At 64.9% G+C, this 22,628-nt stretch overlaps 1 protein-coding gene and 1 pseudogene across 2 annotated transcripts; both read left to right on the forward strand.

Moving 5' to 3' along the window:
• The first annotated feature begins 2,360 nt into the window (after positions 1-2,360).
• Positions 2,361-10,929, forward strand: LOC144274205 (class I histocompatibility antigen, F10 alpha chain-like; annotated as a pseudogene). Its single transcript, XR_013347836.1, has 11 exons — positions 2,361-2,484; positions 4,071-4,259; positions 5,339-5,599; positions 6,600-6,866; positions 7,221-7,496; positions 8,104-8,214; positions 8,562-8,594; positions 8,977-9,009; positions 9,451-9,486; positions 10,022-10,054; positions 10,625-10,929. The product of XR_013347836.1 is annotated as a class I histocompatibility antigen, F10 alpha chain-like (transcript).
• A 2,984-nt stretch (positions 10,930-13,913) lies between these two features.
• LOC144274757 (major histocompatibility complex class I-related protein 1-like) lies at positions 13,914-21,784 on the forward strand. The gene is made up of 8 exons (XM_077833837.1): positions 13,914-14,001; positions 15,127-15,387; positions 16,955-17,230; positions 18,158-18,433; positions 18,657-18,761; positions 19,039-19,071; positions 19,981-20,013; positions 20,296-21,784. The coding sequence occupies exons 1-8, from the start codon at positions 13,941-13,943 to the stop codon at positions 20,304-20,306; spliced, it is 1,056 nt and encodes a 351-aa protein (XP_077689963.1). The 5' UTR covers positions 13,914-13,940; the 3' UTR covers positions 20,307-21,784.
• The last annotated feature ends 844 nt before the right edge of the window (positions 21,785-22,628 follow it).

Here is a 22,628-nt window from a genome sequence, read left to right on the forward strand (position 1 = left end):
TTATGCCCGATTTGGTCGATGCTTTAGCCCAGGATCGTGACTTCTGCGTAGGAGCTGTCCAAGCACAAGGACAAGGGTGGGTGAGTAAATGACTCTCTTGAAGTCTCTTGGTGTCCGTTTGCCATCTAGTCTCACTACTGTATGCCACCGTCAGACGGAAGTGATTCAATCCCTGGCTCCAGAGGGGGCTCTGGCTCAGGAAGGAGGAGGGGAAAGGCAGTTACACAGTCTTTACGACAGTGCAGGTTCAGGGAAAGGTGATTCTGCCCTTTAGCATGGTCTGGGCCTGGTTTCACACCAGCTGGTCCATTAGACCATTGCTGTAGGGCTGCTAATTAAAGGAATATCAACACTGGGTATTCAGGGGTCAGATTTAACCCTCTAGGCCTGACAAGGAGAAAAACCAGCTGTTAGCTGACTCTGGGGCAGGCGAGAGGAGCGGTTTGGGGGGGGGGGGGGAGGGCTGGAACCCAGACACTGGTGGGCCAGGGGTGCCTGTGGGAATCAATGCACAGCCCCAAGGAGGAGGGCTGGGGGATCCCTTACCGGGGGATGGTGCTATGGGAGCAGGGCAGGAGGTGGCCCGTGGGAAAGACTCCGCGGAGAGGCCAGGGGCTGCGGGGGCACAGACAGGGCTCCCTGGCTCAGAGGGGCCTGGGAACCCAGAGCTAGGGGGGAGTTGGGAACCCCAAGAGGGAAGGGTCTAGGCTGGAAGGGCTAATGGAGTACTCAGCAGCGAATGCCTTATTGGGGGAACTAGCACGGGACTGAGAGCAAGGTGCCAGCAGGGCCGCACTGTGCCACAGGCCCATCTACCCCGGTATCCCGTCTCTGCTTGTGGCCAATGCCAGCTGCTCCAGGTGTAGGATGCCCCCTTGTGGACAATTGTGGAATAACCTGTTTCTGGGGGTCAGTTTTTAAAAAAACCACTCGGGGTTGGATGCTCTCCTTAGCCATAGGAGCGTCCAGTCCTGCTAAGCTCTTTATGTCAGCTGCATCTTGTGGCAATGAGTTCCACAGGCCAGTTGTGCACTGCATTGAAACAACAGCCTTTCCCTGGTGTTTTAGGGCCTGCTCTCAGTGACTCTTGATAACCTAGTGCAACTATCCGGTGGTTCTGGGTTTGGGCAGCAAATGCACAGAACCGGATCCCTGACTGAGTGACCCCGGTAACCCCTTGAGCTTCATCCGTAATGCACCCTGGAGTTCTCTTGTTTGGCCCCCCGCCGACAGATCCTTCACCCCGGGATTAACTCCATGGCTGAATTGCTTCTGCCTGCCACCAGGAGTCAGTAATGAGCCCAGGATGGGTGGAACCCAGGTCCAGGCAAGCCACTGAAATGACTTTGTAGCGGTGTGTTTCTGGCACACGAACTTAGCCCAAAGGCGGGTGGGGAATAGGATCAGGTCATAACCTCAGGAGACTCAGGTTCTATTCCCAGCCCTGCCACTGGGTGAATGTGGACAAGGCATTTGCCATCTCTGTGCCTCAGTGTCCCCTGCCGCAGTTACTGTCCTGACTGTGTACATTGCCAGCTCCTTGGGGTAGGGCCTGTTTGTCCAGCGCCTGGCACCGGGGCCCTGGGCTGGGACTGGCTGGCAGGCACTATTGTAATGCACAGGATGGAGGTTTCTGCAACGTTTTCTACAGACGTTGTCTACAGAACCCGACTGCTAGTTACAGACGAGAGTCCGAAGCCTGTACCCTGAAAATAAAGGCTTGTTTCATCGCCATGGCTACTTGTTATTTAAATGCCTCAAATCCGGGGCCCAGTCTTGCAGCCCCTGGGCCCAGTCGTGCAGCCCCTGGGTGGTTCTCAGCCCCTCCACACGGCTTGTCATCCACAGATCTCCAAGCTCTTTACAGAGGAGAGCATTGTCATCCTTCTCCTACAGAGGGAAAACTGAGGCAGGGAGAAGGGACAGGACGAGCCCAGCTCCCTGTGCAGTGAGCCTCTCTCAGAACTGTGCAAAGGCCACTTAATTTTAATCCCCTTTCCCTAGCTGGATGCCCCAGCCCCCAGCAGCTCTGCCCCCCGAATTTCACTGACCGGCCCAGCTGGGCTGCCCTCCACACATGGTGATCGGACTGGGGGTGTCTCTGTCCCTCCTGGAGTGACGTCTCCCCTCAGCCAGTCCCTGCCGGGGGGCGGGGGAGTAATACAGCTTAGTCGGTTCTCAGGTCTCTTTGGGGCTGGGGGAGGAGGGATTCTCACTGCCCCAGTGAACACGAAAACAGAGAGGGCCGAGCTCAGGGAGCTGCTCTTGGGGGTCTTCTCTCCGTGAGGGTCTGGGGAGCTTCATCCCACGGCACAGACGGTGGATCGGGCGCTGTGGAGAGGGATGGGAGATTGGGGGTGATGAACGGGCAAAGTGCGCTGCTGAATGGGACCATCGGGGGAGTCACTCACCCGGAGAGGCTGGGAGTGAGTCCAGTGCAGAGACCCCAGCATCTCTCCACCGGGCTGCAGGGTCTGGGACAAGGTGGGGGTCCCGTCACTGGTGCAGGCTGCCTGAAATGGGGGTGCTGGGTGGCAGGGGCCCCTCCCACTGTGTTGACCTGTAGGCTAAGGGCCCCCCAAATATTCCAGGACACAGGCTGGGTGAAATCAAAGGCTAAGCTAGCTCCGTGGACTGCAACACGGGAGAATGGCCGGGGGGTGAGTGTGAATGGGGGAAAGATCAACGGCGGGCTGGGGTTTGTACCTGCAAGCTCAGATCTGGTTCACCCTGAGGCAGGGACGGGAGCTGGCCGGGGCCGGCTGGGCCCAGACACGCCTTTCCCCCAAGGTCTGGGGGGTCGGATGTGGGGGTCGGTGCAGGCTGGTGCCCAGCTGTGGGTGTGGGTTCCAGACCGTCTTGCCCTCCAGCATGAGACCCGGGCGGCCGGCAGCACGGGGGGGTTCCCACAGCACAGACACGACGGGGAGGCTACAGCCCTGACTCCCCCGCTGGGCTGGGGGCGAGGGATGCGAACCCCCCCCATGCCAATGGAGCGAGGCTGAGCCTGGAGCGGGTCCGTGAGGGGCTCAGGAAACACTTGGAGGACGGGGAGGAGAAGCTGCAGCGGAGAGGTGAGGGGGGCCGGGAACCCAGGGGACACTCATCTCATTTTAGACCCCCCCACGCCCCGCACTCTGCCTGCAGCCTGCCCTTCCTCCCACCCCTTTGGGGACACCCCTGCCCCTGTGATCCTCTGGGCTCCTCACTCTGGGTCTGTGTCACTATGTGGGGTGAGGCCGGGGGGGTGGTTGCTGGCTGGGGTACGAGGGGGCATTTGGAGGGAAGGGGTGAGCCCGGCCCATGGGTGACCCGTAATAGGGGAGGGGGCTTCTGGGATCCCCCTCACCCCCCTGTTCTGTTTCAGATGCGAACCCGGAGCTGGGCGCCCCTCTGGGGCTGGGCACTGGGGTGCCTGTCACTGCCGGGGCCGCCAGCTGGAGACAGACGCGCTCGGGGGGGGCCCGGGAGGGGGGATCGTGGACCAGCTGGGCCCTGCGCTGTGCAACTGGCTGAGCCAGAGCTCCCGGGGACAGCTGCGGCCAGGCCAGACCCAGACACGGGGGGCCAGTTCCCCTCCCTCAGCCCTGGCTTATCCTAGAGCCCAGGGTGTCCGTCCTGGGGGTAGCCTAGGGGGTTTATACTCCCTGCTCTCAGGTGCATTACGGAGCAGCTGCAGCCCCACACACTGATGCATTCGCAGCCCCCCAGGGCGGGATCCCCAGTGTAGAGACCCCCTCCCCGCGATGGAACGTGACCAGGGCCCGTTTCGTCAGTGGGTCAGGAACAGGGCATAACATGGGGGCAGGGAGCGTGAGTCCTGCTCTGACCACTAGCCCCCACTCCTCTTCCAGAGCTGGGGAGAGAACCCAGGAGTCCTGGCTCCCAGCCCCTCCCCCCGCTCTAACCATTACACCACCCTGCCCAGCCAGGTGTTTACCCTGCGGGGGAGGTGCCACCCTCTGTGACACTTTCACTTTCAGTCCCCAGCTGGCAGACGGTACCAGGTGATGGGGCAGCCGCTCGCTTGTGGGGCTTTCTCGGCTGGCCCGGCCCTTTCTGGGGCAAAGTCCCCGGCGTGAGGCCCCAAAGTCCCCGGGGCGAGGCCCGGGACAAGGTGCACTTGGAGAGTCACTCTGTTGGGGATCCCAGTGGGGAGCGCCCCGGCCAATGTAGGGGGGAAGTGACCGGGCTCAGCATGGCTGTGCCCCTCCCCCTCCTCCTGCTGGGGGTCTTCGCCATCCCAGAGGGCTGTTGCCGTGAGTATTGGGGTGCTACCCCCCAGCACAGGGGGAGTGGCAGGATCCTGTCCCATTAGGGGCTGCGGTGACCTGCGCTAGGGGGATGGGCCAGGGGCAGGGGGAGGGTCTTTGGGGGCTCAAATCCAGACCCCCGCCCAGGGCCCAATTCTGCTCTTGGCCTCCTGGCTGTGAATCAGGAGCGAGCTGCTACCGGGGGGTGTAAAATGAGCGCGAGGCCAGAACCGAGCCCCGGGTGGCTAGCTGGGCACGGGCACCCCGCAACCCCCATAGCCGGGTGTCCTGGGGAAAGAGGGGGTGTCCCAGAGAGGGGTACGGCTGCAGGGAGTAGGGAATCCCTGCCAGTTGTTATGCGGGGGGGGCGGTACAGGGAGCAGGGCTGCCTCCCAGCTGGGCTCAGCTCCTGATCCGAAGGAAGTGGGGTCAGAGTCAAACTGCCAAGGTTTAACCCTTTCCTAGCTGTCTGTGTTTGGGTCAGCCCTGCCCCACTTCCTTCCCCACGACATTAGGCATGTCACGACTTCTGGCCATGCCTCAGTTTCCCCTCCCATCCTCCCCGCTTTGCCCCCTCCCTGTGGGACACTGGATTTTGCGGTGACGGCCTGCCTAGCCCCCCTGTGGTTTCGTGCCCCCATCTGGCGAGCGCCCAGCATGAGGTGGGTGAGGCCGCCAGACAATAATTGCTGCTGTTAATGAGGGCCCTGGTCATGCCAGGCGCTGCATGGACCCTGCTCAACTGAGATTGGGCCCGCCGTCACGCTGGGCACTGCATGGACCCCTGGTCCAACAGAGAGTGAGGCCCCATCTACCCCCTTGCAGTGTGGGGCGGGGTCCCGGCTCGCCCTGGCGGCTGGCTGGGGAAAGGGGCTGCTGGCTCTGGGGGGGGGGGTCTCTCCCCCTTGCAGTGTGGGGTGGGGTCCTGGATCTCCTCAGGGCCTGGGATAGGGTGGGGGGCTGCTGGCTGGTGGGAGGGGGGTCTCTCTCCCCTGCAGTGTGGGGTGGGGTGCCGGCTCGCCCTGGGGGCTGGGCTGGGGGCGGCTGGCTGACGGGGGGGTCTCTCTCTCTCTCTCTCCCCCCAGGCCCGCACTCGCTGCGCTATTTCTACACGGCGGTGTCGGAGCCGGGCCCGGGGCTGCCCCAGTTCACCGTGGTCGGGTACCTGGACGACCAGCTCTTCTTCCATTTCGACAGCAAGGTGAACCAGGCCCAGCCCCGCGCCCCCTGGATCCGGGCCGAGGGACCCGAATACTGGGAGCGGCAGACCTGGATCGCCCGGGGCTGGCAGGAGGCCTTCAACGGCAACGTCCGCATCGCCATGGAGCGCTACAACCAGAGCCGGGGTGAGGGGCCGGGGGCCGGAGCGTGGGGCCTGGCGGTGACCCCACAGCCCGGGACCGAGGAGGGACCCCAGAGCCCGGGACCGAGGAGGGACTCTGGTCTGTCTCCATCCTCCAGCCCTGGCCCCAGCGGTGACCCCAGGCCCGGGGACGACCCTGTCCCATATCCCTGGTCCTAAGCAGTGACTCCATCCCCCATCCCCAGGTCTGGAGGTGACCCCGTCCCTTGTCCCCATCCCCAGCAGGGACCCCATCTCCGGGCCTAGCCGGGACCCCCATCCCTGTGGTGACCCCGTGCCCAGACCTGACGGTGACCCCATCCCTTGTCCCCATCCCCAGCAGGGACCGTAGCTCTAGGCTGAGCAGTGACCGTACCCCCAGCCCTCGCCCTGCCCTGGGCAGTGCCCGTCACCCTGGACAGAGGAGAAACCAACCATCACCCCAGCCCCCGGGGAACCCCAGCCCCAGTGCTGAGCGGAGCTGTGACCTGGGCCCGACCCCTGGGCTAACAGTGATCCGACCCCGGGCCAAGCCCTAACCCCGACCCTCGCCCTGAGGCCAGGCAGAGCAATAACTGCAACCCTAATCCCAGCCCTGAGCTGAGCTGTGACCCTAGCCCTGACCCCTGGCCGAGCCGTAACCCCAACCCCTGGCCGAGCCATGTCTGACTGAGCCCCTTCCTTCCCCACGACATTAGGCCTGTCACGACCTCTGGCTATGCCTCAGTTTCCCCTCCCATCCCCCCCTTTGCCCCTCCCTGTGGGACACTGGATCTTGCGGTGAGGGCTGCTGCTCGCCTGACCCCCTGCCTAGCCCCCCTGTGCTTTCGTGCCCCCATCGGAATCGAGTTCAGTAGCAACACAAGTGACTCACCCCAGGGTGCCTGCGGGGGCTGGGCCGGGGGGGCAGCGAGGGGCCGTGGCCCCGAGTCAGGTCTAACGAGCCACGTCAGGCGCCGTGGCCAGGGCTGTGGCCTCACCCAGCTCCGTGGGTGTCTCTCCAGGCCTGCACACCTTCCAGTACGCCTACGGCTGCAAGGTGCCGGCGGACGGGGGCTTCCGGCAGTACGGCTACGACGGGCGGGATTTCCTCTCCTACGACACCCGCATCCACACCTGGGTGGCCTCCAGCAAGGAGGCCGAGATCACCAAGGGGAAGATGGAGGCCGACAGCCACCTGAGCCAGCAGCAGCGGGACTATCTGGAGCGGAAGTGCGTCGAGTGGCTGCAGAAATACCTGGACTATGGGAAGGAGATGCTGCAGAGGAGAGGTGAGGGGGGCAGGGAGCCCCCACTGCAGAGACTCCCCCACTCCCTGGCCTGTCTGAGACACTAATTAGAGTGACCCAGGGCTGGGTTACAGGGCAAGACCCCTCGAGGTCAGCTGAGCCTTTTGGGGGGTCCCCATCTGTGCCATGCCGGCAGGGTGCAGAGATGGCTCCCCAGTCAGGTCCCACCTCCCCCTGCCCCTGGGCTCCGGGGAGGGGCAGGTCCCCGTGGCGTGTTTCCCAGGCTCTGACCGCTCCTGCTTTCCAACGACTGGACCATGGGGGTGCCAAGGGACCCGGGTGCTGCTCACTGGCCCTAACCCAGCGGCCTCCCCCTCTGCCCCCTCGTCTCCCCAGAGCGCCCGGTTGTGCGAGTCACCGGCAGAGACGCCCCCGGCGGCCCCACCACCCTCTCCTGCCGGGCCCACGGCTTCTACCCCCGGGACATCGCCCTGAGCTGGCTGCGAAACGGGGGGAGCAGAGAGCAGGAGACGTGGCGAGGGGGGGTCCTGCCCAACGGGGACGGGACCTACCACACCTGGGCCACGGTGGAGATCGACCCCCAGGAGAGAGGCCTGTACCGCTGCCGTGTGGAGCACGAGAGCCTGGCCGAGCCGCTCGACACTGCGTGGGGTGAGGCCAGGGTGTGTGGACGCTGGATGAAATGGGGGGGTCACAGGGTGACTGGCCCTACAGCCCCCCCGGTAACACACTTTGCTCACCTCCCCAGGAGGAGAAAATGAGCGAAGCCGCAGGACAGGCGGGTCGTGTGGCTGGCGGCGGAGGAGGCTAAGACAGGAACCAGGGGCGGGGGGCACCCCGGAAAGCCGGAGCGAGCTGATAAATGAAGCGGGGTGTGACCGCGGAGCCGGCCTGGATCCCAGCTGGGGCTGGGGTCCCGGGCAGTGAAACGGCGGCTGGAGGCGAAGCGGGCTTGAGAACACGGGGAGCCTGGCGCCAGGCCCCTGTGCGTTGGCGGGAGTTCAAAAGTCCTGTTAACAACGGATTGGAAGGGGAACGGCGAGACCTGGGCCCCGGGGAGAGGGGACACTCGGGAAGGGGCAGGGCAGGGCGCCCGCTTCCCCTGGCCACTGCGCTTTGCAGAATAAGAGACGTTCCTGGAACAGACTCACCGCGGGGGCACGGAGCACGGGGCAGGGTGAAGAGGCAGCCGCGGGGGTGCGAGTGGGGGGAAGGACGTGGTGTTTGGGGGGGTCTCTAACTCCCTGCTCCCGTGCAGAGCCCCCGTCCCGCTCTGCCCTGCTCCCGGCGCTGATTGGGGCCGTCGCGGTCGCTGCCCTGCTCTTCGCTGGGACAGTCGGGTTTCTTCTCTGGAGGAGGCGGCGCCCAGGTAATGGGGCGGGCGGTGCCAGGACTCGGGGAGCCACCCGTCAGCGTGGGGCGGGCGATGGGGCACTGGGTCATGGGGATGGCAGCAATCCAGACCCCCGCCTTGGTGCTGTGTGACTGCCCCACGGGGGAGGGGAGAATGGGCCAGAGACCCCCCCGCTGGGAGCTGCTGAGCCAGAGCCAGAGACGGGGGAGCCAGAGCCGGGTCTCTCTCTTCCCTTCCTTACGCCCGGCTTCTCTGGGGACACTGAGTCACGCGCTGAGCCCCCGGGGTCCGTGGACGCGGATCGGAGCCGGCTCCTGCCCCGGCAGCGGCCGCACTCACTGCGACCTGCCTTCTCTCTGCAGGGAAAACCGGAGCCGGCCACACTCCAGCTCAGGGTGAGCGTGAGCCCGTCCGTGCTGCTGGCAGGTGTGGGGTGGGGGGCCGCGGCCCAGCCCGGGGACCCTCCCCCGGGACCGGGCGCTAACGCCCCATCACCACCCGCTCAGCCAGTCACCCGCAATCCCCTGCGTCGCGCGACGTGCCCCCGGCTCTGCGGGGTGCAGGCCCCCCTGGTCTCCGGGCGGAGCCGGGCCAGGCGGGGGGCCCCTTGGCTGGCTCTGCCCGGGGCAGCTCCGGGCGATGCCGTTCCCTGTCTGGGGCAGGCCAGGGGGTGGTGAGCCCTGGGCTGGCGGGGTGGGGGGTGGAATCGATTCCTAGGGAAGCCTCTGCCTCCCGGCACCGGTTCAGGAGACACTAACCCCCCTTCTACCCCCACAGCCAGCAACCGGGACTCCAGCTCCTCTCTGGAAGGTAAGGGGGTGATGATGGAGCAGGAGGGATTGCCCCTTAGCCCTTCAGCTCCTGGTCAGAGGCCCCAGCAGGGAGACCAGGCGGGGGTGGGATCTCGCGGGGGGGGGGTGTATGAATGGGACTTGGCGAGTCACCCCCGCACTCCCCAGGAGGGTCATCTGTGAGCAGAGCAGGTAACCAGGAGCCCCCCCTTTCCCCGCACTGGGGCCAGGCCCCCCATAGCAGAGCTGGGAGGGATGGTCCCTGAGATCCCACCGCGAGGCCCTGCCACATGGGCCCTTCCTCACCCAACCTCAGGGTCAGGGCCCCCCAGGCTGAGCTGGCAGCTCCCCTGGTCATGGGTGGGTGGGGCTGGAACCCCTCTGAGGGGGGCTGTGACCCCGGGAGCACACCAACCCCCTGGGCTCGGAGACGCTGACCCTGTCCCCTTCTCCCCCACAGCCAGCGACAAAGAATCCAGCAAAGGATCTACCAGGGGTAAGTGCCAGGGGGCTCCAGCCCTGGGGATCGGCTGCAGTCACGGAGACCTCTCTGGGGAGATGCCTTCCCCAGGCCCTGCCCTGGGGTGCCCTGCAGTCCCCCAGCCGGGGGTGGGTCCCCTCTGCAAGGGGGGTCATTCCAGGCAGCAGGGACTCGGTGGGGGGGGCTGGGACAGGACTGGGGCTGAGTGTGACCCCCCTCCCACAACAAAGCTGAGCTGGGACCCAGATACCAGGACCCTCAGATCCTGAACCCCCCCGGCCATTCCAACCCCAGCTGGGGTCCCTGCACACCCCACACCCAGCCTCCAGCCCTGGTGCGTTATGAGGATTATTACCCCAGAGCTGGGTCTGCCTGGACCCGGCCCCTGCCCCCTTTCTGATCCCTTCCCATGGCCCCTGCCTGGGCTGGGCCATTTCTGGGCCTCCGAGACGTTCTGCTCACCCCCAGTCTGATCCCATTGGGGTGGGGTGGGGGGATCGGCCAGGAACCAGCTCCCTGCTCAGTGCTAACCCCTTTCTCCCTCCCACAGGCAGCGACCCCGGGTATGACACCGGCTCGCAAGGTAAGTGGAGACTCCAGCCCTGGCTGCTCTCTGGGCGGGCAGCTCCCCACGGCCATAGGCCCAGAGACCCCCAGGCCCTGCCCCTCTAGCAGACCAGCCTGGGAGCAGAGCAGGGGAGCTCTGAGCGCCCTGCTCCCCGCAGTGGGGAGCAATGAACCAGCCTGGGAACTCCCTCCTCTTCCCCCCACCCTGCCCCAGACAGAGCTGGGAGCGACCCTGCTGGGTATGGAGTGTCTCACCCCCATGTGACCCCACTGCGGGAGGGTCTGGAGAACGGCCCGAGGGTGGGGGGAGCCTCTGTCCGGCTGCAGCGGGTCCCTCTCTGGTGTCAGCCCTGATCCCCACGAACAGACATGGCTCCTGCAGAGGCGACAGTAGAAAAAGGGGGGGCACCTGGGGTGGGCAGCGCCAGAAAAGTGGGGAGGCCTGCAGGGGCCACTGGAAAAAAAGGGCAGGAGCCCATGGGGGCTGCGCTGACGTGGGGGCAGCACGTGACCCTCTTTGCCCCTCTGTACTGGAGCCTCTGGGGCTCCGGGCTCCACCCTGACTCCCTGTATCTGGTTCCTGCAGGGTCGGAGGCCGTGATGCAGCCAGGGGGGCACACGGGTGAGGGAGAGACCAGCCGCCCTCCAGAAGCTCAGCAGCTCCTCCCCGGGGGGGTTTCTGCCCCGCTCCACGACGGGGACCCCCCAGCAGGCATCGTCTGGGCTGGAGTCACTCCTGGGCTCTCTCCCCGCCTTGGCCGCTGACTGCCCATGTGACCTGGACCGAACCCCTCACCCTTTCCCTCTGCCTCAGCGCCCAGGCCCTGGGTGCGCCGCTCGCTCGCGGGGCACGGTGGGTTAAGTACCTGGGATCTGTCAGACTTACAGTGAAAGCTGCTGTGTGGGGCAAGCACCCCATGATTTCTGCAGAGCCGCAGGTCTCAACCAGGGGACGCGTACCCCTGGGGTGCGCAGAGACCTGCCAGGCGGTACCTCAACCCTGCTGGATATTTCCCCAGTTTTACAACAGGCTGCACAAAAAACACCAGCAAACTCAGTGCAAACCACAATTTCATACCATGACTTGTTTCTGTTGCTCTGCCTAATGAAAGGTTTCCATTGCTCTGGGTAGCGTACGCTGACATGTAAGTGCAATGTTTATAGTCCAGTTGACTTATCTTATAATTATACGGTAAAAACGAGAAAGTCAGCCCCTGTCCAGTGATCCGACCCTGGGCCAAGCCATAACCCCGACCCTCGCTGTGACACTTCTGTAGTTTTATGTCTGATTTTTAAGTAAGTATTTTTAAGTGAGGTGAAACTTGGGGTGAAACCTGTGAAACAGGTGAAACCTGTTACAGTGTGTCTGGCAACACCCATTGTTTCATGTTCTCTGTGTATATAAATCTCCCCACTGTATTTTCCACTCTGTGCATCCGATGAAGTGGGTTTTAGCCCACCAAAGCTTATGCCCAAATAAATTTGTTAGTCTCTAAGGTGCCATGACTCCTCCTGTTCTTTTTGCTGGACTAGATCATGTAACTGAACCCCTGGAATAAAGGCCCTGTCTCTTGTGTGTGCCCCATTGTGGCTGGGCGTTTGCTGTGTGTCTGTCTGAGCCCGTCTCCCCTCCCAGAGCTGGGCTCTGCTGCCCCAGCGAGCCGAACCGCGCTGTTGCTGAGAACTGACAACTCCAGTCAGTGGTGGGGGATTCTCAGACCGAGGCGGGGGCATCCCCTGCTGGCACCGCTGCAGCCGGGCGCTGGGAAGAGCTGGTAAAGCCCAGTGGCTCCGTCACGTTGAATTTAATCTGGATCCGGTTTGAATCAGAGCTGCTCCCTCCAGAACCGCGTACAGCCAGACCCGGCTAACGCCGCGCAGACGTCTGGGTCTGTGCAGGGCAGAGGCACCCCAGCCCCACCCTGCGCCTCCTCAGCCGAGCCAGAGCCGGGGGAGTGCGTTCATTGCCCGGATTGCAGTCGTGTCTGGAGGGCGCAGGCCAGGCGGAGACCCCCCCGGCGCCAGGCTGCACAGCCAGTCCCTGCCCCAGGGAGCGGACAGCTCTGGGGAGAGACGCTCAGACTGGTTATGCATGGCGCGGCCCTCTGCGGGGGCGGCTGCGCCCAGGTGATCCTGGCCTAGCGAGGTGGTAACGGCATGTCGGTGCCTGTCTCAGGTCGGGGGGGTGCAGCTGGGGGCAAGATCCCCACGGATCCAGCCGGCCTGGGGCAGGGTGCAGCTCCCGTGGGGACTGGCCCGACCGGCATTTCAGCCCCGGCTCCCTGCCGCCTGCGTGTGGCCCGCGCTGGGCCTGGCGGGCGCCAGATGCTGGATAGCAGCAGCTCCGACGCTCCCCCAGAGCGCGGGTCCCCACGTGACGGCCTCGCGCCCCGGCGGCTGAGGAAGTGACCGGGGAAGAGGAAGCGTGACCCTGCGGGCTGCTGCGAGCACACAGCGACTTCGCCATCCTGTCGCCCCCCCGGCCCCCGGCATGGGGAACTTGTGGCCCTGCGGTGACCGGGGGAGAGTTAAACGCAGCCGCTGGGCCGGTCCCCTGCCCTGGGCTGGGCGCCCCTGTCACCGCACAGGCCACCGCACAAAGTGCCGGCCACGGAGGGGACAGACACACCCCGACCCCCCGGGGAGCTGGGCCTGTTCGCTGGGTTCGATCCAGCTGCCTTCTACTACCCATGGGAAGGGAGGGGCAGACCGGGGTGGGCCCGGGGGGGGCAGGGGAGCGGGCACGGGGGCAGGGAGGTAGGGCTCAGGCAGGCAGAGCCGCAGCAGGACCGGCTGCGGGGCCAATGTGGAGCAGAGTCTCCCCACAATCCACCAGGAGCTTTGTTACTTGCTGTTGAGTTTGTGTGGAAGGTGCCCGGATGCCAGGGTGACGGGCAGCAGGCTAAAACCCCGAGAGAGGCCCGGAGGCAGGGCCTGGAGCGATAGGATGGGTCAGTGGGGAAGGAGGACACGGGCAGGGCGAGGATTAAAGGCGGGGGGGGGGCAGGGGAGTTAAGGGGCCAAGTGGCATTGGAGGAGGAGCCCCATTTCCAAGGGGTTTTAGGGTCAGATTTACAAAGGGGGGGGGGTTCGAAGGGGTTGAAGCAGGTTTGGGGCCTGACTCCTGTCGATTTCAAAGGAGTTACTAGCTATGGAGATCCAACACTAGGGGGCTAACCCCACCGGGGGGCTCTGAAAGGTTAACACAGGGGGGCTGGGAGCCAGGACTCCTGGGTTCTCTCCCCAGCTCTGGGATGGGAGTGGGGTCCAGTTGGTTAGAGCAGGGGGGGCTGGGAGCCTGGACTCCTGGGTTCTCTCCCCAGCTCTGGGAGGGGAGTTGGGTCCAGTGGGTTAGAGCAGGGGGGGCTGGGAGCCAGGACTCCTGAGTTCTCTCCCCAGCTCTGGGAGGGGAGTTGGGTCCAGTGGGTTAGAGCAGGGGGGGCTGGGAGCCAGGACTCCTGGGTTCTCTCCAGGACTAAGGCTCCTAAATCACTTTGGAAAACGCCCCCTGGCAGCGCAGGGGGCAGGCTGAGGGGCAGGTGGGTCATGTGAGCAGGTGGGGGGCGGCTCATTGGGGGGGCGGGGGGGGCTGGTGTGTGTCCTGTCTGAGCACGGAGGGTTCAGTTCTCTCCCCCCATCTCTGTGACTCTGTAACTGAAGTGCGGGGTGGGGGGAGGCCCCGGGACCCCGTGTCTGGGTGGGGCTGGATGGGGGCGGGGGGTCCCGGGGCTGCCCCCCAGCTGTGCCGGAATCTCACTTCCTCCCTGGCCCGGCCGCGTGGGTCTGTCGCAATGGGCAGGACACGCCCGTGGTGCCCAATCCCCGCGGGGGGGCGGCTCCCGGGGCCGACATCAGCCCCCCCCCCGCCCCACACAGCACAGCGGGATCGCGCCCCACACGGCATGGGGGGCCCAGGCAGCCTCCTCCTCCTCCTCCCCCTCCTGCTGGGGGGCGCTGAGTCACGTGAGTAGGGGCAAACGGGGGGGTTAACCCCTCCCCCAGGAGTGGGGGCTGGGAGTCAGGGCTCCTGGGTTCTCTCCCCAGCTCTGGGAGGGGAGTGGGGGCTAGTGGGTTAGAGCAGCGGGGGCTGGGAGCCAGGACTCCTGGGTTCTCTCCCTGGCTCGGGGAGGGTAGTTGGGTCCAGTGGGTTAGAGCAGCGGGGGCTGGGAGCCAGGACGCCTGGGTTCTCTCCCCAGCTCTGGGAGGGGAGTGGGGTCCAGTGGGTTAGAGCAGGGGGGCCTGGGAGCCAGGACTCCTGGGTTCTCTCCCCAGCTATGGGATGGGAGTGGGGGCTAGTGGGTTAGAGCAGCGGGGGTTGGGAGCCAGGACTCCTGGGTTCTCTCGCTGGCTCTGGGGGATATTTCTCTGCCACGGGGAGGGCACAGTGGTATATTTCCCATGGTATTGGGGGAGGGATGGGAGGTACTGCCCAGGTGGGGGAGCACCTGGCAGCAGTCTGGGGTGCCAGTGGATAGTGGGTGAGTTGTAGGGGGCTGGGAGCTCACTGGGGAGTTGGGGCCAGACCCACCCCCCGAGGGTGATGTCATTGGGCTGGGGCCAGACGTGGCCACGCTCAGCTGTGACAGCGACCCCCTCCCCACTGTTGTCGCCCCACATCTGCCCCATCCCCCCTCCACTCTCCCTGCAGCTCTCTGCCTGGCCTAGGGAATCGGGGCTCATGGGCCGTGCAGTGGCAGGGCTGCCCTGCGGTGCTGGGGAAGGGATCTCCGTGTGTCTCTCCATCTGTCCACTGGCTGTGTGTGTCTGTCCCTCCCTCCCTCCCTGCTGGGCATGCATGTGTGTGTGCGTCCAGCGTCCGTGCCCACACACACACCCTCTGCCCCATTCTCAGCTCGGCTGTTCACTCCCTACTGTGTGTCAGGTGCCCTGCAGTGCCCCCAGATGCTGGTGATTCCCTGTTTGCTCTGTGCTTGAGGAAATGAGTGCGCTGTGCGTCAATCCCCCTTACAATTACATTGGGGGGTTTTGGGGGGGGTCTCTGTGGAGCTGTGGGGACTGCTGTCCCGGCGTTTGGGGAGGGGGGTGCAGACAGATCCCGCTAACACCTCCGTTCCCCCTCCCCCGCAGGGTCGCACTCCCTGCAATACTTCCTGACGGCCGTCTCGGAGCCCGGCCCGGGGGTGCCCGAGTTCACCGTGGCCGGCTACGTGGACGGGCAGCGGTTCGTGGAGTACGACGGCGAGGCCCAGCAGATGCGGCCCCGGGCGCCCTGGATGCAGGCGGCCCAGCCCGAGGTCTGGGAGCAGGAGAATCGCGTCCACAAGGTGCGACAGGCCTGCTTCCGGGGCAAGGTGCGGACCCACCTTCACCTCTACAACCAGAGCAGGGGTGAGTCGGCGCCCGCCCGTGGGCAGAGGGGCCGGGGGCACTGGGGTCGAGGAGGGGGAGGGAGGGGACCTGGAGCGCTGCTCTGGGACCCAGGACTCCTGGGTTCTGTCCCCCAGCTCTGGGAAGGGAGTGGGGTCTAGCGGGTTGGAGAGGGGGTGGGGGCTGGGAGCCAGGACTCCTGGGTTCTAGCCCCAGCTCTTTTCCCCTGACCTGCTGAGTGACCTTGGCCAAGTCAGTTCGCCTCTCTGTGCCTCAGTTTCCCCTCCGGTTTCTTGTCTCATAGAATCATAGAATCATAGAATATCAGGGTTGGAAGGGACCCCTGAAGGTCATCTAGTCCAACCCCCTGCTCGAAGCAGGACCAATTCCCAGTTAAATCATCCCAGCCAGGGCTTTGTCAAGCCTGACCTTAAAAAACTTCCAAGGAAGGAGATTCCACCACCTCCCTAGGCAACGCATTCCAGTGTTTCACCACCCTCTTAGTGAAAAAGTTTTTCCTAATATCCAATCTAAACCTCCCCCACTGCAACTTGAGTCCATTACTCCTCGTTCTGTCATCTGCTACCATTGAGAACAGTCTAGAGCCATCCTCTTTGGAACCCCCTTTCAGGTAGTTGAAAGCAGCTTTCAAATCCCCCCTCATTCTTCTCTTCTGCAGGCTAAACAATCCCAGCTCCCTCAGCCTCTCCTCATAAGTCATGTGTTCCAGACCCCTCATCATTTTTGTTGCCCTTCGCTGGACTCTCTCCAATTTATCCACATCCTTCTTGTAGTGTGGGGCCCAAAACTGGACACAGTACTCCAGATGAGGCCTCACCAATGTCGAATAGAGGGGGACGATCACGTCCCTCGATCTGCTCGCTATGCCCCTACTTATACATCCCAAAATGCCATTGGCCTTCTTGGCAACAAGGGCACACTGCTGACTCATATCCAGCTTCTCGTCCACTGTCACCCCTAGGTCCTTTTCCGCAGAACTGCTGCCTAGCCATTCGGTCCCTAGTCTGTAGCGGTGCATGGGATTCTTCCGTCCTAAGTGCAGGACCCTGCACTTATCCTTATTGAACCTCATCAGATTTCTTTTGGCCCAATCCTCCAATTTGTCTAGGTCCTTCTGTATCCTATCCCTCCCCTCCAGCGTATCTACCACTCCTCCCAGTTTAGTATCGTCCGCAAATTTGCTGAGAGTGCAATCCACACCATCCTCCAGATCATTTATGAAGATATATATAAAGTCTCTTTGCCCTGTGAGCTGTTTGGGGGCAGGGGCCGTCTCTCACTGGGTCTGTGCCGCGCCCCCAGTGGGCCGGGGCTCCCTACACCCCTCTCTGTTCCCGGGAATGGCCGGATCAGAACCAAGGTCCATGCAGCCCTGCCCAGCAAGGACCCCGCGGGGGCAGGGGAGGGCTGGCACTGAGGGGGACGCAGGGCAGGGCCCCTGGAGAGGGGCAGGCTCCCTGCCCAGCAGGCTCTGGGGGGGATCCAGGGAGGGGTCAGTCGCAGACCCAGCCGTGGTCCTGGCTCCGTGGGGTCCCCGTCCCAACCCCCCCGGCTCTGCCCCGCCCAGGCTTCCACATCTTCCAGTACGCCTACGGCTGCGAGATCCGGGCCGATGGCAGCACCGGGGGCTTCCGGCGCTTTGGCTACGACGGGGGCGACTTCCTGATCTACGACGCCGCCCGGCACCGCTGGGAAGCTCCCGCCCGGGAGGCCGAGGCCACCCAGCGCCGGTGGAATGGGGACCCGGTCGCCCTGCAGTATTATCGGCACTTCCTGGAGCGGGAGTGCGGCGAGGCCCTGCACCGCTACCTGCAGCTCGGGCGGGGGGCGCTGGCCAGGCGGGGTGAGAGTGGGGGGCGCTGGGGGGGTGGGGGGCGTTGGGGGGGCGGGGAGAGGGCGCCGGGGGGCGCTGGCCAGGCGGGGTGAGGGCGCTGGGGGGTGCTGGGGGGCAGGTGAGGGTAGGGGGTGCTGGCCAGGCGGGGTGAGAGTGGGGGGCGTTGGGGGGGTGGGGAGAGGGCGCCGGGGGGCGCTGGCCAGGCGGGGTGAGGGCGCTGGGGGGCTCTCAGGGGCGGGGAGAGGGCGGGGGGCGCTGGGGGGTGGGTGAGGGTAGGGGGTGCTGGCCGGGCTGGGTGGGGGGGGCGCTGGGGGGGTGGGGAGAGGGGTGGGGAGGCGGGGAGAGGGCGCTGGGGGGCGCTGGCCAGGCGGGGTGAGGGCGCTGGGGGGTGCTGGGGGGCAGGTGAGGGTAGGGGGTGCTGGCCGGGCGGGGTGAGAGTGGGGGGCGCTGGGGGGGTGGGGGCGTTGGGGGGGCGGGGAGAGGGCGCCGGGGGGCGCTGGCCAGGCGGGGTGAGGGCGCTGGGGGGCTCTCAGGGGCGGGGAGAGGGCGGGGGGCGCTGGGGGGCGGGGTGAGGGTAGGGGGTGCTGGCCGGGCTGGGTGGGGGGGGCACTGGGGGGGGAGGGGGAGGGCAGGGGGACTGGGTGGATAATAGGGGGTTCTGGCGAGGCAGGGGAAAGGCGGGGGTGCTGGGTGGGAGGGGGAGGGCCGCCCTCAGGGCCGTGGGGCTGGAGGCAGGGACATCCCTGATGCTCCCTGACCCCCCATTAGGGGACACCCCTGCCCCAGGGATCCCCGGGACCCCTCACTCCGGGTCTGTGTCCCCATCCGGGCCGAGGGAGGGACGCTGGGGCGGGTGCTGGTAATGGCTGGGGGGACCCGGGTGCTGCTCACTGGCCATGACCCTGCAGCTCCCCTTCTGCCCCCTCGTCTCCCCAGAGCGCCCGGTTGTGCGGGTCACCAGCAGAGACACCCCCAGCGGCCCCACCACCCTCTCCTGCCGGGCCCACGGCTTCTACCCCCGGGACATCGCCGTGAGCTGGCTGAGACACGGGGGGAGCAGTGAGCAGGGGCCGCGGCGAGGGGGGGTCCTGCCCAACGGGGACGGGACCTACCACGCCTGGGCCACGGTGGAGATCGACCCCCGGGAGAGAGGCCTGTACCACTGCCGTGTGGAGCACGAGAGCCTGGCTGACCCGCTCATCGCCGTGTGGGGTGAGGCCGGGGGAGGGGGGTGTTGGGGGGGGTGAGCCCCCGTGTGGGCACCGGGGACTGACCCTGTGATGGAGGAGGGGGCTATGGGGCGCTGATGGGGGAGCGGGTGACTGACCCCTGTGCTGGGAGAGGGGGGTTATGGGGCGCTGACGGGGGAGCAGGGAAGTGGGGTCTGTGGGGTCTCGCCGGGTTCCCTTCAGCCACTCTCCTGTCCCCGACACAGAGCCACCGTCCGACTCGCGGCTGGTCCTGGTGTTGGCGGGCGCGATCCTGGCCCTGGGGGCGGTCGCCGTGCTGGTCGGCCTGGCCTGGAGGAGGAGGCAGTCAGGTACGGAGCCAGGGCGGGGGGACCCCCGGGCTGCCCCTCGCCCTGCGGTGCAGCCCCAGCACTGGAGCCGTGGGCCTGCCCCACAGGGGGGTTGGCAGGGACACTGATGGGGGACTCAGGGAGGGAGCCAGCCGTTCACCCTGGGGTGTCTTTGGTCCCCTCCCTGCGTGCTGGGTTTATCCGGGGACCCCGACTCCAAGTGTCCGTGCTGGGCCGGGCCCCAGAGAGCGACCAGAGCTGGCTCCTGCCCTCTCTGAAACCTGCCTTCTCCCCGCAGGGCCCAAGGCGGATCTGTATTCGCCGGCACTGGGTGAGTGAGATGACCCCCGTGCCGGGCCGGGCACTGTCCGTGTCCCCCCCACGGAGACCGGCCTGTCCTCGGCACCGAGCTGTGCAGTGTGGGGCGAGCTGGGGAGCAGGATCCGGTCACCACGAATGGCCCAAGGGCGCTGGGCCTGCCGGGACGGTCGCTGTCCTATGGGTCTCCCTGAAACCCGAACCCCACACCCAATCCCCGGGGCCCCTGGCGGGAGGTTCGCTCCCATGCACCTTCCCCAAATGCAGCCTGGAAATCAGGTGTCAGGGCCTGCCTGGGGGTCGGGGGGATTAACCCCTGGAACAGCTGGCCGCAGGCCAGGGCAATTCTCTGTCGCTGGCCGTGCTTAGCTCACCAGGGGGGTGTTTGCTCCCGGATCTGCTCTGGGGATCATTGTGGGGCCGGTCGCTGGCCCGGGCTATACAGGACAGGGATGAGATGGTGCCTTCTGGCCTTGGACTCGGTGAAGGGGGCTGATGTTAGCAGCCCCCGAGACTTTAACTGCCCCCCATTAGCACACGCTGAGGTCCCGGGTCTCTGCCGTGACTGGTGCTGCAGAAGGGCTGGGGGGGTGCGTGGAGCCGGGTACTTCGGTCTGGCATCGCACCGTGAGATCCTCAGGGCTGGACCAGCCTGGGGTGCTCCGCACATCCAGCCCCGGTGCATTGTGGGGATTATTACCCCACAGCTGGGTCTGCCTGGCCCTGCCCGTGGTTGGCCCCTATGGCTGGCCTGCTGGCCCCAGCCCGCCTTCCCTGTCGGGGATGGGCCATTTCTTTGCCTCTGTGTTGCAATCTGATCAGCCCCCATTTGTTCTCCGTGGGGCTGGGGGGTGGGGTCTGCGCCCAGGGGACCGCATCAAACCCCGCCAGACACTGACTCCCTTCCCTTCTCCCCCCACAGCCAGCGAGCATGGATCGGACAGCTCCATCACCGGTACGTGGGGGGGACTCTGTCCCAGGGGAGTCACCGGGGGCTCGGTGGAGACCCCAGGCCTGGCACCTCCTACAAACCAGCCCTGAGCTTCATGCCGGGGTGCTGAGTGCAGGGCCGGGTCCATCTCCCCTCTGCAGAGAGGGTGTCTCTGGGAGGGGGAGAGTTTGGGGTGGTCTCTCTGGGCAGTGGCCCCAAGGGGAGCCCCCCAGTGCCAGCCCCTCTCTGACCCGTTCAGACGTGGTTCGGGGTAGACCCTGACTCTCCCGTGTCTCCCTCCTGCAGCTCTAACGTAGCCGGTCGGAGCCGGAGGAGAATCCAGACTGTGAAGACACGGACTGACTGATCCCCACCTCTCCTCAGCGTTATCTCCCTGTTACTCCTTGCGTAGGGCCTCGGAGCTGTGCCTGGTGCTTTGGTGAACGGCCCCATGTCTCCTGAACCTCCAGCCTCCCTGGGACCCACTGCCGGGGGGCTGCCTGCCCTGTGCTCTGCGTGTCGGCCACGGGACGCAAACTGGCCAGCCCTGATGGGCACAGCCAGCCCCATTCACTGCATGGTTTATTTAGTGTGTAAGCCCCTCGGGGCAGGGACCGCGGCCTCCGTATCTCTGGGGTGCAAGGGTTCTTCACATGGAAAAATCTCAATTTTGGGCCAAAAACTGAACTTTTGGTTGAAAACCACAAAATTCCATGCAGCGAAGCTGCCGCAGGGCCTCGTGGGAGCTGGACTTCGGGTGCCCTGTGCTCCCTCGGTGCAGCATGGGAGTCCCTGCTGGTAGGATCAGCGTGGTCTGGGAGCCAGGACTCCTGGGTCCTATTCCCAGCTCTGCTGCTGGCTCGCTGCGTGATTCCCACCCCTGTTCTGTGCCTCAGTTTCCCCTTCTTGAAAATAGGGAAAATACTTTCGTTCCTGCCCTGGGGGGGTTGTGAGGGTGCCTGTTACAGGGCCTTGTCCCAGAGGATGTGTGTGTGTGTGTTAATGTCACGGAGTGTGGGGGACTCCAGGCCCTGCACCCCTCTTCCTGGGATTCACTGGGACTCTCAGCCAGCCAGTAAAACAGAAGGTTTATTGGACAACAGGAACACAGTCCAAAACAGAGCTCGTGGGTACCCCCAGGACCCCTCAGTCAAGTCTTTCTGGGGTTCCCTGAGTTCCTCCACCCAGCCCCAAACTGAAACTAAACCCCCCCAGCAGGCTCCCTCCTGCAGCCTCTGTCCACATTCCTGGGCAGAGGTGTCACCGTCCCCCCGCACCCCGGCTCAGGTGACAGGCTCTCAGGTCTCCCAGGGAAACTCCCCTGCCACATGCCCAGGTCACCGCTCCCTGCTGCGTCACTGTTAGTCTCTGTTTAAAGCACTTTGAAGACTGTTTGTCCCAGCACCCAGCGGGGGTGGGGAGGGTCCTGGCGCTGGCCGCACTGGGGGGACCCGCAGAACCGGGCTCAGACGTTTCTCTGGCTCTGACCCACTGCCATCACTGCCCCAGAACCGGGCACAAACTCCTCGCTCTGCCGTGTGCGTTGTCACAGGGATACAGACACGGCCCTTTCCGTGTCCTGCCCTGGCTGTGCACGGCCGGCGCGGGGGGCTCTGGGCGGCCCCTGGGCCGGCAGCTGCGGGTTCTGTCCCATGTCCGCGGCCAGGGGCCTGGCAGCTGCTGTCCGGGTTCTCGTCGGTGTGAGACAGACCAGCTGGAGACTGTTACGCCTGCTGTTAAAATCACCTTTTCATTCGCTATAAAAGTCGACACGAAATGAACCAAACGACCTGTTGCATCCGATGAAGTGAGCTGTAACTCACGAAAGCTTATGCTCAAATATATTGGTTAGTCTCTAAGGTGCCACAAGTACTCCTTTTCTTTTTGCGGATACAGACTAACAGGGCTGCTGCTCTGAAACCTGTTTTTACCTCGTGGAAGTGAAACATTCGGCCGTGTCAGGCGGTAACGACGGAATGGTTCGTTTGGCCGTTTCCTCCCCACGCAGTTCATTGAAGTCGCCCCGTTCCCAGCATTTGATCGGCCGCATTTCTGAATGCACCGAATTTTTGTTGGGTGGTTTCTAGCCCTGCTGGCACCTGGCAACCACAACACCCCTAAGGGCTCGAACCTGAAGGGTATTTAAACAGAACCAGGATTTTGAAAAACCTCCCTGGGTTTTTTAAGCTGATCTCAAAACGTCAGGGGGCCTGGCTGGTGATTTCTGACCCCTCGCAGTTACGGATCCAGCCTCCCTCCTCGGCGACCCCCCCGCGGGGCTCTCGGGGTGGGCTCCTCAGCGGGTGGAGATCAGCATGGCCAGGCCGGGGGCGATGGAGCTGAGTTACCCCAGCGGGAGGGCTGGCCCATCGGTCCTGGCTATGCTCCGTCTCCCGCTGTGCGGCGTGGATGAAACCCCCCCACCGCAACACCCCCCGTCCCCGGCTCACAGCCCGCAGGCGAACACAAACGCACCTTTCGGAACTTTTTACAAACTCGTGGTTTTGGGGGGGCCCGACCCCTGGGGTTCAAATGCCCGGGGCTGACAACGTTGCTCCCGCAGAACTGGACCCTGCCCTGCCCTGCCCTGCGGATGGGTTTCCGGCACCAGCCTGCTTCCCACTCAGCATCCACACACG

Source organism: Eretmochelys imbricata, chromosome 14 (genome assembly GCF_965152235.1).
Source record: "Eretmochelys imbricata isolate rEreImb1 chromosome 14, rEreImb1.hap1, whole genome shotgun sequence".
Lineage (NCBI taxonomy): Eukaryota > Metazoa > Chordata > Testudines > Cheloniidae > Eretmochelys > Eretmochelys imbricata.

Coding starts and splice junctions, on each gene's coding strand:
- LOC144274757 (XM_077833837.1), top strand. CDS start 13,941: ATGGGGGGCCCAGGCAGCCTCCTCCTCCTCCTCCCCCTCCTGCTGGGG. Junction 14,002..15,126: donor GCTGGGGGGCGCTGAGTCAC/GTGAGTAGGGGC, acceptor CCTCCCCCGCAG/GGTCGCACTCCCTGCAATAC. Junction 15,388..16,954: donor CCTCTACAACCAGAGCAGGG/GTGAGTCGGCGC, acceptor TGCCCCGCCCAG/GCTTCCACATCTTCCAGTAC.